At 44.4% G+C, this 16719-nt stretch overlaps 2 protein-coding genes across 2 annotated transcripts in view; one reads left to right on the top strand and one right to left on the bottom strand.

Moving 5' to 3' along the window:
- Positions 1-2877: 2877 nt before the first annotated feature.
- The window catches only part of iqck (IQ motif containing K), a gene marked incomplete at both ends in the record, with an annotated part of 88648 nt that continues 74806 nt past the window's right edge, over positions 2878-16719 (top strand). Inside the window, one exon of the mRNA XM_079807586.1 lies at positions 2878-2942. Coding sequence (XP_079663712.1) covers positions 2878-2942 — 65 coding nt within the window. The remainder of the gene's footprint in view (positions 2943-16719) is intronic.
- The window catches only part of proza (protein Z, vitamin K-dependent plasma glycoprotein a), a 229740-nt gene continuing 218634 nt past the window's right edge, over positions 5614-16719 (bottom strand). Inside the window, exon 10 of the transcript XR_013817939.1 lies at positions 5614-5804. The gene's annotated coding sequence lies outside the window, so the exon portion shown is untranslated. The remainder of the gene's footprint in view (positions 5805-16719) is intronic.

The following is a 16719-nucleotide window of genomic DNA, read 5'->3' as shown; positions in this document are numbered from 1 at the left end:
CCAATCTACTTCGAGTGTGTTAAAAACGAGCCAATGGAGATTGGCATGCAATTCACGCATTCCACGCACCGTGTAAATAAGGAAGTGGAATGCTTGATCATTGCTTTTCTCTGCTGAGGAGCCGAACTAGTGACTCAGCCCCCTAGCGGAAGCACAGCACCTGGCGACGGGACGTACGTCTCCGTTCCCTTCTTCAGGGAATGAGGGTTACATACGTAACCGAGACGTTCCCTTTCAGTTGGTCACATTCGACGTACGTCGGAAATGACAGACGAATTGGGGATCCTACCAAAACGCCAGGAAGCTGGCCCTTCCAGCGTCCTGCTTGAGTGCACTGGACCGTCTTAGACGGTATGGAAGTCAGGGCTCCAAGCAGGGAGGTCAGTCACTGCTGTTTCTGCAAGACCCACTCAGTATGAATATTGGATAACGCTGGGAAAGTGTCCCCGTCTCGGGAGATGGTACGCTGCGGAGCCACATCCTTCAGTGGAAGGCTTGGTGGCGGAATACACATAAGGACTAACCTGGCAGGGTAGTGCAACATATGGCAGTCTCTGGGGTGGTTCCAGCCTGGTTCCAGGGGGGAAAGAACACGCCCAGAGACGACAGAGCGAGCTCTGTCAAGGAAAAGACACGGGGCTAGCCAAGTAGGGTAGCTGGAACCATGGAAGAATACACATATGGGGCTCTACAAATATCTGTCAGCGAGGCACCTTGAGCCAGCGCCTAGGAGGAAGCAACACTCCTTGTTGAGTGTGCTCACAACCCGAACGGGCAAGGCACGTCTTGGGACTGGTAGACGAAGAGGATGGCATCCACTATACAGTGGGCTAACCTTTGCTTGGAGACAGCCTTTCCCTTCTGCTGGCCTCCGAAAAGCTTTGAGTCCGGTCAACGTAAGCGCGAAGAGCGCAGACGGGACATAAAGCCAGGGCTGGGTCTGCCTCCTCCGAAGGCAGCGCTTGCAGGTTCACTACCTGGTCCCGGAAGGGAGTGGTAGGAACCTTGGGCACGTATCCAGGCCGGGGTCTCAGGACAACGTGAGAGTTGTCCGGCTCGAATTGAAGGCACGATTCATTGACCAAAAGTGCATGCAGGTCCCCTGCCCTCTTGATGGAAGCCAATGCTGTCAGAAGCACTGTCTTCATTGACAGGATTTTAAGCTCCACAGACTGCAAAGGCTCAAAGGGAGGGCTCTGAAGTGCTCGGAGAACAAGATCCAAGTCCCAAGAGGGTAACGAGTTTGGACGAGGAGGATTTAGCCTCCTCGCACCTCTGAGGAACCTGATGGTTAGGTTGTGCTTCCCCAAGGACTTACCTTCGACTGCGTCGTGATACGCCGCTATTGCTGTGACGTACACATTGAGGGTGGAGGGAGACAGCCTTCGCTCCAGCCCATCTTGCAGGAAAGAAAGCACGACACTAACCGAACACCTTCGGGGGTCTTCCCGGTGGGAAGAGCACCATTCAACGAACAGGTTCCACTTCAAAGCGTAGAGGCGCCTCGTAGAGGGGGCTCTAGCAGAAGAGATGGTGTCCACCACTGCCTGTGGTAGACCACCTAGAACCTCCGCGTCCCGTCCAGGGACCAGACATGGAGTTTCCAGAGGTCTGGACGCAGGTGCCATAGAGTGCCCCATCCCTGATAAAGAAGGTCCCTCCTCAGGGGAATCGGCCAAGCAGGGGCTGTCACGAGGAGAGTTAGTTCTGGGAACTAGGTCTGGTTGGGCCAGTAGAGCGCAACTTACAAAACCTGCTCCTCGTCCTCCCTGACCTTGCACAGGGTCTGTGCAAGAAGGCTCACTGGGGGAAATGCATATTTGCGCAGGTCCCGGGGCCAGCTGTGCGCCAATGCATCCGTGCCGAGGGTGCCCCCGGTCAGGGAATAGTACCACTGGCAATGGGTCGAGTCCGGAGAGGCAAACAGGTCTACCTGTGCGGCTCCGAAGAGGTCCCATATCAGCTGGACCGGCTGGGGATGGAGTCGCCGCTCTCCCGGAGGTTTCGCTGCCGTGAGAGCTCGTCGGCTGTCTGGTTGAGCGCACCTGGAATGTGAATGGCACGAAGCGACCTCAGCTGCATCTGACTCCAAAGGAGGAGGTGGCAGGCGAGTTGGAACATGCAACGGGAGTGTAGACCACCCTGACAGTTGATGTACGCAACGGCTGCAATGTTGTCCGTACGGACCAGTACATGCTTGCCACGCAGTGGCCCCTTGAGGCGGCACAGTGCCAAGTGTACTGCTAACAACTCGAGGCAATTGATATGCCTATGCAATTGAGGTCCCGTCCACAGACCTGAAACTGCAAAAAAACCCAGCCTGTGGAGGAGGCATCTGTGAAGAGCACAGCATGCCTGGACACTTGTTCTAAGGGCACCCCGGCCCGGAGAAACGAAGCGTTGGACCACGGGCTGAAAGTTTGGCGGCATTAAGAAGTCACTGGTACCCGGTACTGGCCGCTCTACCACGCCCACCTCGGGACTCGGCCATGAAGCCAGTGTTGAAGCGGTCTCATATGAAGCAATCCGAGCTGCGTTACCGCGGCTGCAGATGCCATATGCCCCAGGAGCCTCTGAAAAAATTTCAGTGGGACTGCTGTCCTGCCTTTGAACGAATTCAAGCAGTTCAACACCAACCGGACCCGCTCTTCCGTGAGGCGTGCAGTCTGGCTGACCGAATCCAGCTCCACACCGAGATAAGAGATCCTCTGTGTGGGACAGAGTTTGCTCTTCTCTCGGTTGACCCGAAGGCCCAACAGGCTGAGGTGACTGAGCACCATGTCCCTGTGTTTGCACAACTGCTCCCGAGACTTGGCGAGTATGAGCCAGTCGTCGCGATAGTTGATGATGCGAACGCCGCATTCTCTGAGCGTAACAATGGCTGCCTCTGTGACCTTTGTGAAGACCCGAGGCGACAGAGACAGCCCAAAGGGCAGGACTTTGTACTGATATGCCTTCCCCTCGAACGCAAAGCATAGGAATGGTCATGAAAGTACGCATCCTTCAGGTCGATCGCTGCGAACCAATCTTGGGGACGGATGCATTCGAAAATCCGGAACGGGAGCTTGTGCAGGGCCCGATTCAGGATACACAGGTCCAAGATTGGCCGTAACCCACCACCTTTCTTGGGGACAATGAAGTAGGGGCTGTAGAACCCCGCCTTCATATCGGCTGGAGGAACCGGCTCGACCGCGTCCTTCGCCAGTAGGTCATCGATCTCTGACCGCAAGACCTGAGCATCGCTGCTTCGCACGGAGGCTAATGGTGCGTTCACACCGGACGCGATTCGCGCGATTCGCGCGAGTGATTTACATGTTAAGTCAATGCAGAGACGCGAAATGGCATTCTGCGGCGCGATTCGCGCGAATGAGGCGGCGAGATTCGCGCGATTCGCGCGATTGAGGCGGCGAGAAGGACGCGACTTGAGCGTTTTGAACGCGCGATTCGCGCGAAACGCTCAAGTTGAAAAATCTGAACTTTGGCGGATATTTCGCGCCGCGTTAACCAATCAGGAGCTTGCTCTAGTAGTGACAACAATGAAGAGAAAATCTGTATATTGATATCTGGTTCAGACAATATGATTATCACTGTGATAACATTAAATTACATGAAACACAACCCAGTCTCTTTTTGTTAAATGCAAGTTTATGTATGACCAATAATACAAAAGTATCAGTAATGTATAACAAGCTATACATGAAACAAAGCAACAATGCAGTCAAACATTCAAAGTCAGTGCTAGTAGGCTAACGTTACAACTGCAACGTACAGTTATAGCCTAAAAATATAAAGTAATGAAACTTATCTTTGCCCTCAGCCTAAACGATTTGCCAGGGAACAAATTATAGATCCATGAGACCAAAGATCGGCCGTTACAAGACGAATTATAGCTCGAGACACACCACAGAGACATCAGAGCCAGCGGGAGACGGCAGAAGGACTGGCCGAGGAAAGGTTGCCCTCGCCGGCTTTCACGTGCGCTGAGCGCGCTGTCCGCTGGAGCTCACAGCTCCGACAACGGCAGATAAAATGTTCAAATAGGCACTCTTTATGTAAATAAACCACAGATTTGAGCTTTAAACAACTACATTATCGACTGAAAAAGTCTTAAAACTACGTTTTGTCACACATTAACAGTAGATATGAACAAAAAAAAAGACATGTAAACACAGCCCATGTCAGCCATTTCTCAACGAGACGAGCTGCTGGCGGAAGCCCCGCCCATGACGCGAATTCGCATCTGTTGTGCAGTGAATGTCACACGCGATTCGCGCGAGTAAACTCAAAATGTACACGCGTCCACCTTCGCGCGATTAGCGCGAATTATTCGCGCAAATCGCGTCCGGTGTGAACGCCACATAAGAGGATGCCCCTGTACTTGGGAGGCCGGTAAGCGAACTGAATTGCGTAGCCGAGTCTGATGGTACGGATGAGCCAGCGAGACAGCCTGGGGAGCTGTAGCCAGACCGAACAAGCGGGACCAACGGCACCACAGACGTACCCGGGGTAGGCTAGCGAGGTGGACAGACCCGACTCGTGAGGCCCGGAGGCGGCCCGGAGTGTTGTCTGAGTATTCCAGGGTGGGGCAGAGTGTGGGGGAGAAGGCCTGGAGGCGTCCTCGAGCCGCATACTGCTGCCCCCTGGCGAGGGTAGGGGAGGAAAGGAGTGGCAAGGCCCAGGGGCGTCGCACACTGCCAACCTGGCCCTCTTGGTGCCCAGGGAGAGAGGAAACTGCTCTGAAAATGTGGGTACCAGAGTATTGACACCAGTCGGGGGGGAAGGGGTGGGGAAGGGGTGCGGACACCCACTCCCTTGGAGCAGCTCCTGTTCCCCCTGGGCTGCCCGTCTCAGGGCCGCTTGCCCTTACGCTTGCTTGTAGACTAGCAAGCCCTGAGCGGGTTGGGCATTAGTTAGCTTAGTCGGACTCACGCATAGCTGCCAGGTTTAGCCCCAGGTTCCTGGACCACTAGTGTGGACATCGCCTGACGCATTTCCTGCATAACCCCTGGGTCGGGACTACCCTCATGCATGCAGGACAGAGGGTAGTGAGAGAGGGAAAAATTTATACAGATTGTGGCCCTTTTGGTGTTCCAAATTTTGACACCAAATAGTTCCATACTGCAAATTTTTCCAATGCCCATCCTGGAAAAAAGGCACGGGGGTAGGCAAGGCGATTTACGCGTTGCACTAAGCCTCAGCCACCCGGGAAAGCATGGCTGTCAACTCTGAATCTGATTCAGCAAGAGCACACACCATTATAGTGGGAAACTCAGCATCATAGCCTGATGGCAAAGACTGAAAGACTCAGGAGGAGTTTCTTCCCCCAGGCCATCAGACTCCTGAACTCAGTCACGTGACTCACTTCACCCCCGCACACACATAAACATACAGTCTTTTAACATTAACATCCACATACTGCAATTGCACTGCACTTTACGTCCCTATTGTTACTGCGTAACAACCTGTAATAAACCTTGCACATTATACTTCTTTATATATACATATTATATATTTTATGTTAACCACTTATTTTAAGTCTACAGTTTATCTCACTTATCATATCCACATATTTTTTATATTTTTATTTTTATCTTATTTCCTATTTTTATCTTTACTTGATTTATTTATAATTCTACTTATGTTAATACTTTTTATTCTAATTTTATTCTATTTCTATTTAATTTCTTGTAACTGTTATTTGCACTGTCCATGGAGCGGACCTGTTTACATTTCACTGCCAGTTGTATATTGTGTATATAACTGTGTATGTGACAAATAAAACTCTTGAATCTTGAATCTTGAATCTTGAATCATCATTTCCAGCGCATAACAGCCCTCTCTCCGATGCAGCAATTGACATTGTCCTCTGCCAGAGCCCCAAATGAAACACTAGGTCCCCTTGTTTTAAAAGGACCAGCAATCCCATCTGTAAGCTACCAGCAGGCATGTGAGAGAGTGAAGTCGATGGCACACGGTGCGCTGAACGCTCAAGCCCTATGAAAAGGCAAGACGAACACCGCACCGACATGGTCATGTTCTCATGTTCTCACCACTGTAATCCTCAGGTCACCAAGGCTTATTAGCCAAAGTTGTCCTTTTCTGGCTTTTGCAAGAAAAGAAACTAGATCGGGGAATAGGCAAAGGGACTCAACCCCGTTTGAGGTTTCATAGTCTCTACTGCGCATCTCTAAAGCACCGAGTGACGCGCTAGGTTGCCGTAGCAACCCCCGCTGTCAGCCGGCGCCCGACGGCACACGGCGCGCTGAACGCTCAAGCCCTTACGAGAAAGGTGAGACGAACAACGCGCCGACGTGACCATGCTCTCCTGAGAGAGCATGGATCACCCACGAACACAATCTCACATTTGTGAGATTTATATGTGAGAGAGATCGTGGCCGTCAAATGAGAACAGGAAACAACCGCATCCAGAAACACACGGTTTGAATGACATCTTGAAAAAGACGCAGGGTCAAACCGTGTTGCTCTTTTAGAAAAGGAAAACCGCTCTTTCAGTGCTGAAGCACTCAGGGAGATAACCGCGGCTCACGCAGTTCAGTTCAGAAGCCTGCGTGAGCACTCAGAAATGGAAGCGCCCAGCCAACCAACAAAGCCAGCTCTTTATCTCCTCTGAAGCGGCCACCCGCTGAACACTGGAACAGCAGTCCTTCTCACGAGACTCGAATAACACTCTTCGTAGACACAGCAATGACACTGTTCGGCTCCGAAGTAAAAAAGCAATGATCAAGCATTCCACTTCCTTATTTATACCCGCGCTGCGGGGCGGTGCGTGGAATGCGTGAATCGCATGCCAATCTCCATTGGCTCGTTTTTAACACACTCGAAGTAGATTGGTCTCTGAAATCAGATCCCCAATTCGTCGATCAGTTCCGACGTACGTCGAACGTGACCGACTGAAAGGGAACTAAACTTAAGTAAGAAATTTACTTTTGCTATGGTTAAATACATGTTCAGTGGATTCCAGGGATTTTTTTTAATTTTGGCGCTATTTTTTCTGGAATTTTTTTATTTATTTCTGGAACGCTATCGCTTTTCATTTTAAACGGTTTATTTGAAACAATTATTTTTTTCAAATAGATGGAATTCGAAATACAGGCCTGCCCCTAATAAAAGCCTGCCTCAAATAAAAGCCGGTGACGTTCTGCAGTTCAGGTAAATAAAGGCCCCGGCTTTTATTTGAGGAAATACGGTATATTATATTTCCTGTCGCTGATTACGTTCCCCTCTAGTGGGTGTAGTTCTCAGTGTAATATAACATGTCGCGCTCTGTCTCAATTGCCTGTATCCACTTTTGTGTCCTTAAACGCTCGTTTTTTTGGGTCAACAGCTTATAAAAACTTCTGGGTTTTTGGTTCTGGGTTTTGTTTAGCTTGTTTGCTGTACACTTTGTCACATATCAGCTTTTAGACATTGTTCTGTTTTTTGTTATAAGTCAGAAATGACAAGGAGGTTGTTTCACGCAATACAAAGTCAATGGAGAGTGCCCCCCCCATCCTCCCGTTGGGCACGGTTTTCTGTGTCGCTTTGTCTCTATAGCTTATAACCCCCGCCCCTCCATGTATTCTAATGGACGCGAGACAAACTAAACAATCAAATTACACTTCATATAATTTTTTCCCAAAGATGATGTAATTTTATTAAATTTTTTTCTCGATGGTTTCATTTCAAGTGTTCCTTTTTAAAATAAGTTTAGATTGGAGCTTTTAAATTTTTTTTTATACTGTTAACTAGGTCAACTTATGACGTCCGTGTGGTTTTTTTATTCAAAAACATCATAATGAATAAGTAATAGGCTATTTTCTACCCTGGTTTTGAGGCTCTTTCAAGAAACACTGGGTTTTGATGGGTGTGCCGCACTGAAGACTTGGAAGTATACGCCCACGGCTAGGATTGGCTAAAAGGTTTGCATTTTTAATGAGCTTCAGCTCCCCTGCGAGTAGGCTACACAAGGAATTGACCTATCGGTAAGCCCCTGCCCTCGAACGCAGATGAGCCAATAGCAGTTGAGTATCAGTTGCGCTGGGACCGGAACTCGGACATCTTTAGGTGTCAGCGCCATAGAAAAACATTGGAAAATCCGAAGCTTTCATCGGTTTGATGCTGTTTATGCTACAAAAATGCTAAAATGTCGTGCCTGAGGTACTGTAAAACTGATTCCAGGGATCCTGAGAGGATTTTCTGTTTGTCATACTCTCGTTAAGTTACGATTAAAGTCCCTGCTAACATACAAACCGAAATAACTAACTGTTCTCACGTCATGTAACGTTAACACTGTAGGTCAAAAACACGAAGGTCTACATTTCAGTGCCTCTCCATATTAAACTGGTTATATGTAAATTAATTTCATTTTAGATATGTTTATGGTCTACATTATCTGTCCTACTAAGGAGGACTCCTATTTTGATGGGTATTATAGTCTACGGGTAAGTTCGTGAAAGGGAGAGCTCGCACACAGTTTATCTGAGTTGTTTTGCAGATACAAAGTTTACCAGGTATTAACTGCACCTCCGAAAAGTCATAAGCTCTGTGTATATGTTTATTTCCTGTTAGTTGTATGAGTGTTTTTGTGTAATTTGCTGTGTATGTTAATGGTAATGCAACGGAGAGAGATAGTTTGTGAATGAGACGTTAATGCGCACTTTTTATGCTTTGTTTGTGAAAAAGGACATAATAAACTTGATAAACCATCAGTAAAGTTTGGCCATCATTCGGACGGGATATACGTTACATTCTGTGTCCAAAAAACGTCTTGGGATAAGGTTTTCACACTGACAGCTGTCATTGTAAGATATAGCAACTCCGTTTGTTTGTCCGAGTTAGCAACAGTAACTAAGGGGGGCGGGGCTTACCGATAGGTCAATTGTTTTGAAAGCCTGTGAGAAACGGCAAACAAACTGATTCGTCCCACAGAGCTCGCAAAATATCTTTATCAAACAAACACAATGATTTATCTCTTATCCACCTGCGATTGATTGAAATGTTATTTTTTTATTACTTGGCCTGTCCGGTCGGTGGATATAAGCGCAAACCATGCATCTGTAAGACCGCATGAATTCGCTCCAAGGATCGGTAGCGAACCGCGGTGAAAGCCACACGCGTTCAGTGTTTGAGCTGGAGGATGGATTTGATTATAATATTCTTTATCTGACTCCATTTATCATAGTTGTCGCATTTAGAAGAGAATGCCAACTGGTTGTTTGATCATTTATATTTGATAATTAATCATCCATTTAATCGTTCCGTTTTAACCCTTTGTTGCAATTATACTGCTCCGTATTGGAGATAGTTAATAATTACAGATTAATTCAGAAAGGATCAAAAATGTAACAATTTATTAACAATCAAGTAAATGTAAAATGTCAATTCCATCATAGACATAAATCTCTTTTAAAAGAAAACACAAATTCTAGTTATGGTTACACTTAAAATAGTTTCAAATAGATGTAAACATAAACCCTTAATTATACTATAGTAGGCCTCTGCCTAAAATGTTACCTGTGAGATAGAGAGAGAGAGAGAGAGAAAGAGAGAGAGAGAGAGCTAAAGAGCAGTTCTCTCTAGAGAAAGCCAGAGAATCCAAAAGAGAGCGAGCTACAATTGAAATCCTCTTTTATCCTCTTCCCTGATGTCACCAAATTCAAATCTGACTCTTTTAAAACTGACCAATCAGACCAAACCGTAAGACATTTGAAAGTAACCAATCAGACAGAACTTCCCCCATTGTATCAAAGGTGCGAAAACCATTTTGCCAGCCAGCCATTCTTTTGTTCTTCTAACTCCAACTGGCCCTTCTGATGGCGTTAAGGGGGGAGGGGGTTGAGTCAATTTCAAATATCTGTCTGAAAAACACACAGCCCCGGGACGTTGGGCTTTGAGAGCCCTGGCCCATACATGTCGAGTCTGATCCCAATTCGCAATGAACCAACAACACCACAAATACAGGATTCTCCAGCCTTTGACAGTGTGCTAATGTTCAGTTAGACATGTACACATAATCAATAGATATCAAACGATCTGTAACAATGCAATGCTATCACATATAAAAAACATTTTTACTCACATAAGTGTGGTTAATCTCATCCTGTCAGCAAATCCAGTCTCTTGTTTACAAACGAATCCGGTGAAATGAAAGAACAGACGCGCAATGTCTTTCCCCACGTGAGCTGGATATTCATTAAAAATAAAATTCATCCATGCATTCATAATATTGGAATCCGAATGAAGCTTATGCGGTATGTTTAGAAATTCTATCCGGTTTAGCTCCATGTCGGCCTGTGTTAGTGTGCACGAGTCGGTGGGCGGGGCTACAGAATCAGGCGTTGTTCTTTTTCTTCACTACTGCGTGCGCAGACTCCAGTCCCGAGGTCACTACTGCGCAGATTCGGTCCCGAGGTCACTACTGCGCAGACTCTGGTCCTGAGGTCACTACTGCGCAGACTCTGTCCCAAATCTGCGCAAGATGTCAGCGCCATATTCAGACCTCCGGAAGTTTAACTTTTCTTCAGTGGAAGAGAATGTATGTATGGAAACTTAAGTGTAGCAATTTTCAATTTGCAATGCAATATGCAAAATGGCAATGCATTTCAGTATTTAAATGTACATTTTCCATAACATGTGTGCAACATTTGGAGCAAAATGATAATTCAATTTGAAAAATATAATTTACATTTGCTATTTCCTACACTAGTTTTAACCTATAATTTACATTTACATTTAGTCCTTTAGCAGACGCTTTTATCCAAAGCGACTTACAAATGAGAGCAAAAGAAGCAACTAGAACAGTCAAGGGCAACAGTATGCAAGTGCAGTAGCAAGTCTCAGTTAATCTAGCACAGAACACACACGACAGTTTTTTTTTTTTTTAAATAAATTAGACAGACAGAAAATGAATAGAATTATAAGTGCTATTCTTGATTGGTCAGGTGCTGCTGGAAGAGATGTGTCTTTAGGTGTTTTTTGAAAATGGCTACAGACTCGGCCGCACGAATTGAGATAGGCAGGTCATTCCACCAGGTGGGAACGGCCCAGGAAAAGGTCCGTGAGAGCGATTTCATGCCTCTCTGGTATGGCACCACAAGGCGTTGTTCACTAGCACAACGTAAGTTCCTGGAGGGTGTGTAAGTCTGAACGAGCGAGTTTAGGTATATTGGTGCAGAGCCAGTGGTTGCTTTGAAGGCGAGCACCAGTGCCTTGAATTTGATGCGAGCAGCTATTGGCAGCCAGTGCAGACTGATGAAGAGAGGCGTGACGTGCGCTCTCTTCGGCTCGTTAAAGATCACCCTTGCCGCTGCATTCTGGATCAGTTGCAGGGGTTTGATAGTGCATGCCGGAAGGCATTTAAATACATATTTTAACGCTTTATAAGTTGCAAAATGAAAATGTATCACAGAAATTATTAGATGTGTTGGTGGTCAGTGTATATTTTGGCCATTTGATTTTCCTTATAGAAACGGGTATTAAATAACAAAAAACGGCTCCTTTTTCGTTTTTTCGTTTTTTAAACAAAACGAAAAACAAGAATTCAGCTTGATTTTTCGTTTTTCGTTCAGTGGTGGAAAATTAATAAACGGCTTGAAAATTCGATTTATAGACGTGGGCGGGAATTATACGCCCCTTTCTGCTGATTGGTTAGCCAGAGATCAAACTGTTCCGTCATCAGTTCTTCCTCAGTTCAGCACAGCAGAATAAAAGTCCTGCACTGCTACAGCTGTACGGATTGCCGTGTTTATTGCAGCTACATTTAATCTTTGATTCTTCAAACAACCAGACTAACGAATGGCTCGACACAACCTGTACCGGGGCAGAGCCTATACAGGGCTTTCTTCTGTGTAGATAGAAATTCACATAGTCCTACACTTCGCATCAGCTGGGCATGGCAGGCAGGGGCGCCGCTAGCAATTTTGGGCCCTATGAAAGAATATGATGTTGGGCCCCCTACTGCACCAACCTAGCAATCCAAAATCTTTGTCTGCAATTTAATAATACTGACCTTGTAAATTTAAAATCCACTTATGGCTATACGCATGTAAAAGAGACATAGGCTAGGCTATTGTAAGTGTTTATTTAATAAATGAATGTAGGCTACCTCGCATCTCCCATACACTTCTTTGGCCTGTTTTGTTTGGATGGCCAACTCTCACAATCTGTGTGAAAGCTGCGGGACACACAGGACAGCGCGGAGAGAACGCACATGATGTGCTTTGGAAGTTTCTTGGCAGAGAAAATAACACACACCGTTTTGCTTGACATCAATTAACACTCACGCCCGTTTCTGCTGATTGGTCAGCCGAAGATCAAATTGTTCCGTCATCAGTTCTTCCTCAGTTCAGCACAGCAGAATAATAGTCCTGCGCTGCTAAGGATTCTTAACGTGTTTATTGCAGCTACATTTAGTCTTTTATTCATAAAACAATCAGACTAACCAATGGCTCGACAAAACCCGTCCCGGGACAGAGCCTAGACAGGGCTTTCTCCTGTGTAGATATCAATTCACATACACTTCGCATCAGCTGGGTATGGCAGGATATAGGCTATGATGGCTGTCATATAGCCTACCCTGGTTGCCCATTAAAAATAAATAAATTAAGTTTTAAATTAATATAATTAGTTGTAAATTAAATATTTTAAACACTAATAAAAATATACCCACCGATATCTCAAAAGGATGCCCTTCTGCGCGGAGCGAGCTGCTGCGCACGCACAAAGGACTGCAACATTTTCACTTGCCATTTCGATTTGTTTCTCACCAGCAAACCCTACAGTAACTATACCTTCAAATCCAGTTGCAAAGGATTATTTTACAAATTTAAATCGGCTTGAAAAAAATAAATGGGCAAATGCGGACTGACGTGTTTAGCCTATTGCAACTTGCCTATTTCATCTCTTTCTCATCAAACAACCAGACTAACGAATGGCTCCACCCAACCCGTACCAGGGCAGAGCCTAGACAGGGCTTTCTTCTGTGTAGATCAACGGCTTTAGTCCTGTGCAAAGTGCCAGGGGGTCCGTGAATTTGCTATATCATACAGGCTATATCGTCATTTATTTTTTTTTCAATTACAAAGTACAAAACAGAAATAAGACATTGTGGTAGCTACAATTCAGAGTATGCAATACCAATTAAAATATAGATTATCATGAAACATGCTGTGATTTATTCCAAAGTGACTTAAATAATGCATTTAACGTAAAATAATCTAAACTTTTAAAAGTAGGTTTGTCAAGTATTCGTTGTATTTTGGTCAATGTTGTGGTGTGCGCCAGAAGATGTTCAAGGAGACCGAGACGCGCAGCGCATCCTAATATTTTCTTTATTTTTCAAAGGCATGACATATTGTAGTCATTTTGAATGTACACAAATAAAAGTATACATTTTACGATGATTATTATGATGTCCTACTCATCAGTAGCCTATGATGATAAATTAAAGCAGGGCTCTACGCTAACATTTTTCTTGAGGAGCACTTGTGCTCCTAATTAAAAAAAATTAGGAGCACAGTCAAAAATTTAGGAGCACTTTCTGATCAATAACACGTATTCCAATTATAACTTTCCCATTACAGGATGATCTTTGTCCCTTTAAATTAATGTCCAGGGGCATTTTTACCATTATAAGAGCAATGTTTTCTAATCTTATTAAATGTATGCATCATCTTTTGTCAATTTCTTCATTTAAAATAGAAAAGGTTTTTTTTTAAATGTTAATTTAAACAATAAATTCAGTTAGAGCAATAAGACACAACCAGACTGTTACCAATCAAATTAAATCAGCATCAAAAGTAGAAGTGGCACAAAAGCTCTATCTGAAATGGTGTTTAGATACATTTACATGCAGCTCATGGGTAAATGATGTTGTATAAATGTTTTAAATATAAGTTTTTGAATTTAGAAATAGGCTATGTACAAGTTAAACTTAAACTTAGTTAAAATATTGATATTTTAAATAAAAAGTCCATGCAAGAAAATAAAACAGCCAGTAGGTGGCGTCAAGTCTATGTGGGAGTCATTGATTCAGTCGTTCAAACGCAGATTCATTCGATCGAACCGCTTGGAGATGCACAACTGGTGTTGTTTTGATTTTCACGAAATAAACATTATTGTGGCTAAAACGTTGTTACTTAATATCAACTTGTCTATTGGACTTTTGTACAAGATCAGTATCACATTTGCAATCATGCCAATACTCGAGTCGGAGCAATAGCAGTCCGTAACTTTTGGCGCTCTGGCGCTAATAAACAGAACTGCGTGCATCTTGCGGAAGAACACTGCAGCCGGATCTACTTCTCTCTGTGTGTGTCTATGGCGATTGGCGAGTCACACAAGGACTGTGCTCCTCCACAGCGCTGCGAACCAAACTGGAATAGTCAGAATAGAAACACTTATTATATGTGTACCGTAGTGATTCAGGGTAAGATAAAAACACGGTTTGGAAAATGGATTCATGATGTACTCACTCATATGCATCTAGTCATTTTTAAACTCAATAAATGTTATGGACTGCAGCTGATAAAGATTAAATCAAGAACTCATACAGGAGCGTTTTTAAATTATTTTATATTAATTCATTTTTGGTGGCATTTTTGCCCCAAGCCCCTGTTAATTTCCGACCTTGTTTATGATAATCCAAATGTGGTATTTCTAGTTAAGTTTGGCTGCAAAGAAACATCAGCGCGAGCCGCGAGGCGTCTGGTAAGTGCATGGCCGCGTCACACCTGTTTCACCCATAGACCGCGGTTTCACCATTTAATCTGTGAAGTGTAGTCCGCCGCAAACGTTTTTTGCACATGCTCCGCTGACAGAAGGCATGAAAAGCAGTTGATTGCAGCACGAAACGTAACAGTTGCTCAGTCAGTCAGTGTTTTTAGTTTTTAATCCGATTGTATTATACATTTATCCACGAGAAGCGATCGGGTCACTCGCACCGGTGCGCCTAAATATTTTTTCGCAGTCGCACGCAGTAATTTTCAGGCGCAAATGCGCCCAAAATGGTCGCTATGTAGAGCCCTGTAAAGGGTTAGTTCACCCAAAAATAAAAATTATGTCATTAATTACTCACCCTCATGTCGTTCGACACCCGTTAGACCTCCGTTCATCTTCGGAACACAAATGAAGATATTTTTTTTGAAAGCTGATGGCTGAGAAAGGCTTCAGATAGGCCTCCATTGGCATTCAGTACATTTACACTCACAAGACCCATAAAAGGCACTTAAAACGTCGTTACAAAGTCCTTCTCACCACAGTGGCTCTACAATAATTTTACAAAGCGACGACAATAGTTTTTGTGCGCAAATACAAACAAAATAATGCCTTTATCCATCTTTTTCTTGTCTTCCGTGTAGGCCTCCATGACGCATGTGCGAGAATATGACGCAGATCCGGCGTTCGGACACATGACCCAGAAGCGATTTGTTTACAAGCAGAGGAAGACGCACGTATCTGAGCTGTTGGATTCTACATTGATCGTGCTTTAGGTCTCGGCGTAGTTCTCAAAATCGGGCTAAAGTGTGCATTTCATGGATTCCCGAACGCCGGCGCTACGTCATATTCTCGCGCATGCGTCGTGGAGGCATACACGGAAGACAAGAAGAGGTTGAATAAAGTCGTTATTTAGATTTTTTTTTTGCGCACAAAAACTATTGTCGTCGCTTCGTAAAATTATTGTAGAGCCACTGTGGTGAGATGGACTTTGTAATGATGTTTTTAGTGCCTTTTATGGGTCTTGGGAGTGTAAATGTACTGAATGCCAATGGAGGCCTATCTGAAGCCTTTCTCAGCCATCAGCTTTCAACAAAAATATCTTCATTTGTGTTCCGAAGATGAACGGAGGTCTAACGGGTGTCGAACGACATGAGGGTGAGTAATTAATTAACTAACCCTTTAAGTTATTTCCTCTGCTGAGGAAAAAAATTCATGTTGGCGCTGGCGACCCACGCGTACATTATTATCAAAATAAAACTTCAGTAATAATGTTCAATAAAAACATTAAAAAAATATTCTGCTTGGTCTTTTGTACAGTGGTCAATGGTTGCAATTGATCTGTTGGGCAAGTAGAACGCACATAACCTAGTGTTGTTGTATTTTATTTACCTGTATTTTATACTAATTCTGAATGTAGGCTAATACTAAAATGCAGTTTTAACAACGATAACACGCGCTGTTTTGTTTGACATCAATTAATTCTCACTATTAATGAAATAAACTCAAAACCAAAAGGTAGCTATAACTGCTGCATATCTCCTGAACACTTCAATAGGCCTACTGGTCTGTGCTTGACTGTTGGCGTTTATCTGCTTATTTAATTTGCTTGTTTAATTAACCCATCGCAATTTAGGCTTTTGAAACTGTGTGAACTGTTGTTCTCCGGTTTTCAGTTAGTCAGAATAACAGTTATTGCGTGAATAGGCCCAATATACCCAAGTCTTAAGTTAAAAATATTTAATTTACAACTATTGATATTAATTTAAATCTTAATTTATTTATTTTTAATGGGCAACCAGGGTAGGCCATATGACAGCCATCATAGCCTATATCCTGCCATACCCAGCTGATGCGAAGTGTATGTGAATTGATATCTACACAGGAGAAAGCCCTGTCTAGGCTCTGTCCCGGGACGGGTTTTGTCGAGCAATTGGTTAGTCTGATTGTTTTATGAATAAAAGATGAAATGTAGCTGCAATAAACACGTTAAGAATCCTTAGCAGC

The sequence above is a fragment of the Gobio gobio genome, assembly GCF_949357685.1.
Source record: "Gobio gobio genome assembly, chromosome: 1".
Lineage (NCBI taxonomy): Eukaryota > Metazoa > Chordata > Actinopteri > Cypriniformes > Gobionidae > Gobio > Gobio gobio.
This window is presented reverse-complemented; position numbering and strand designations above follow the sequence as displayed.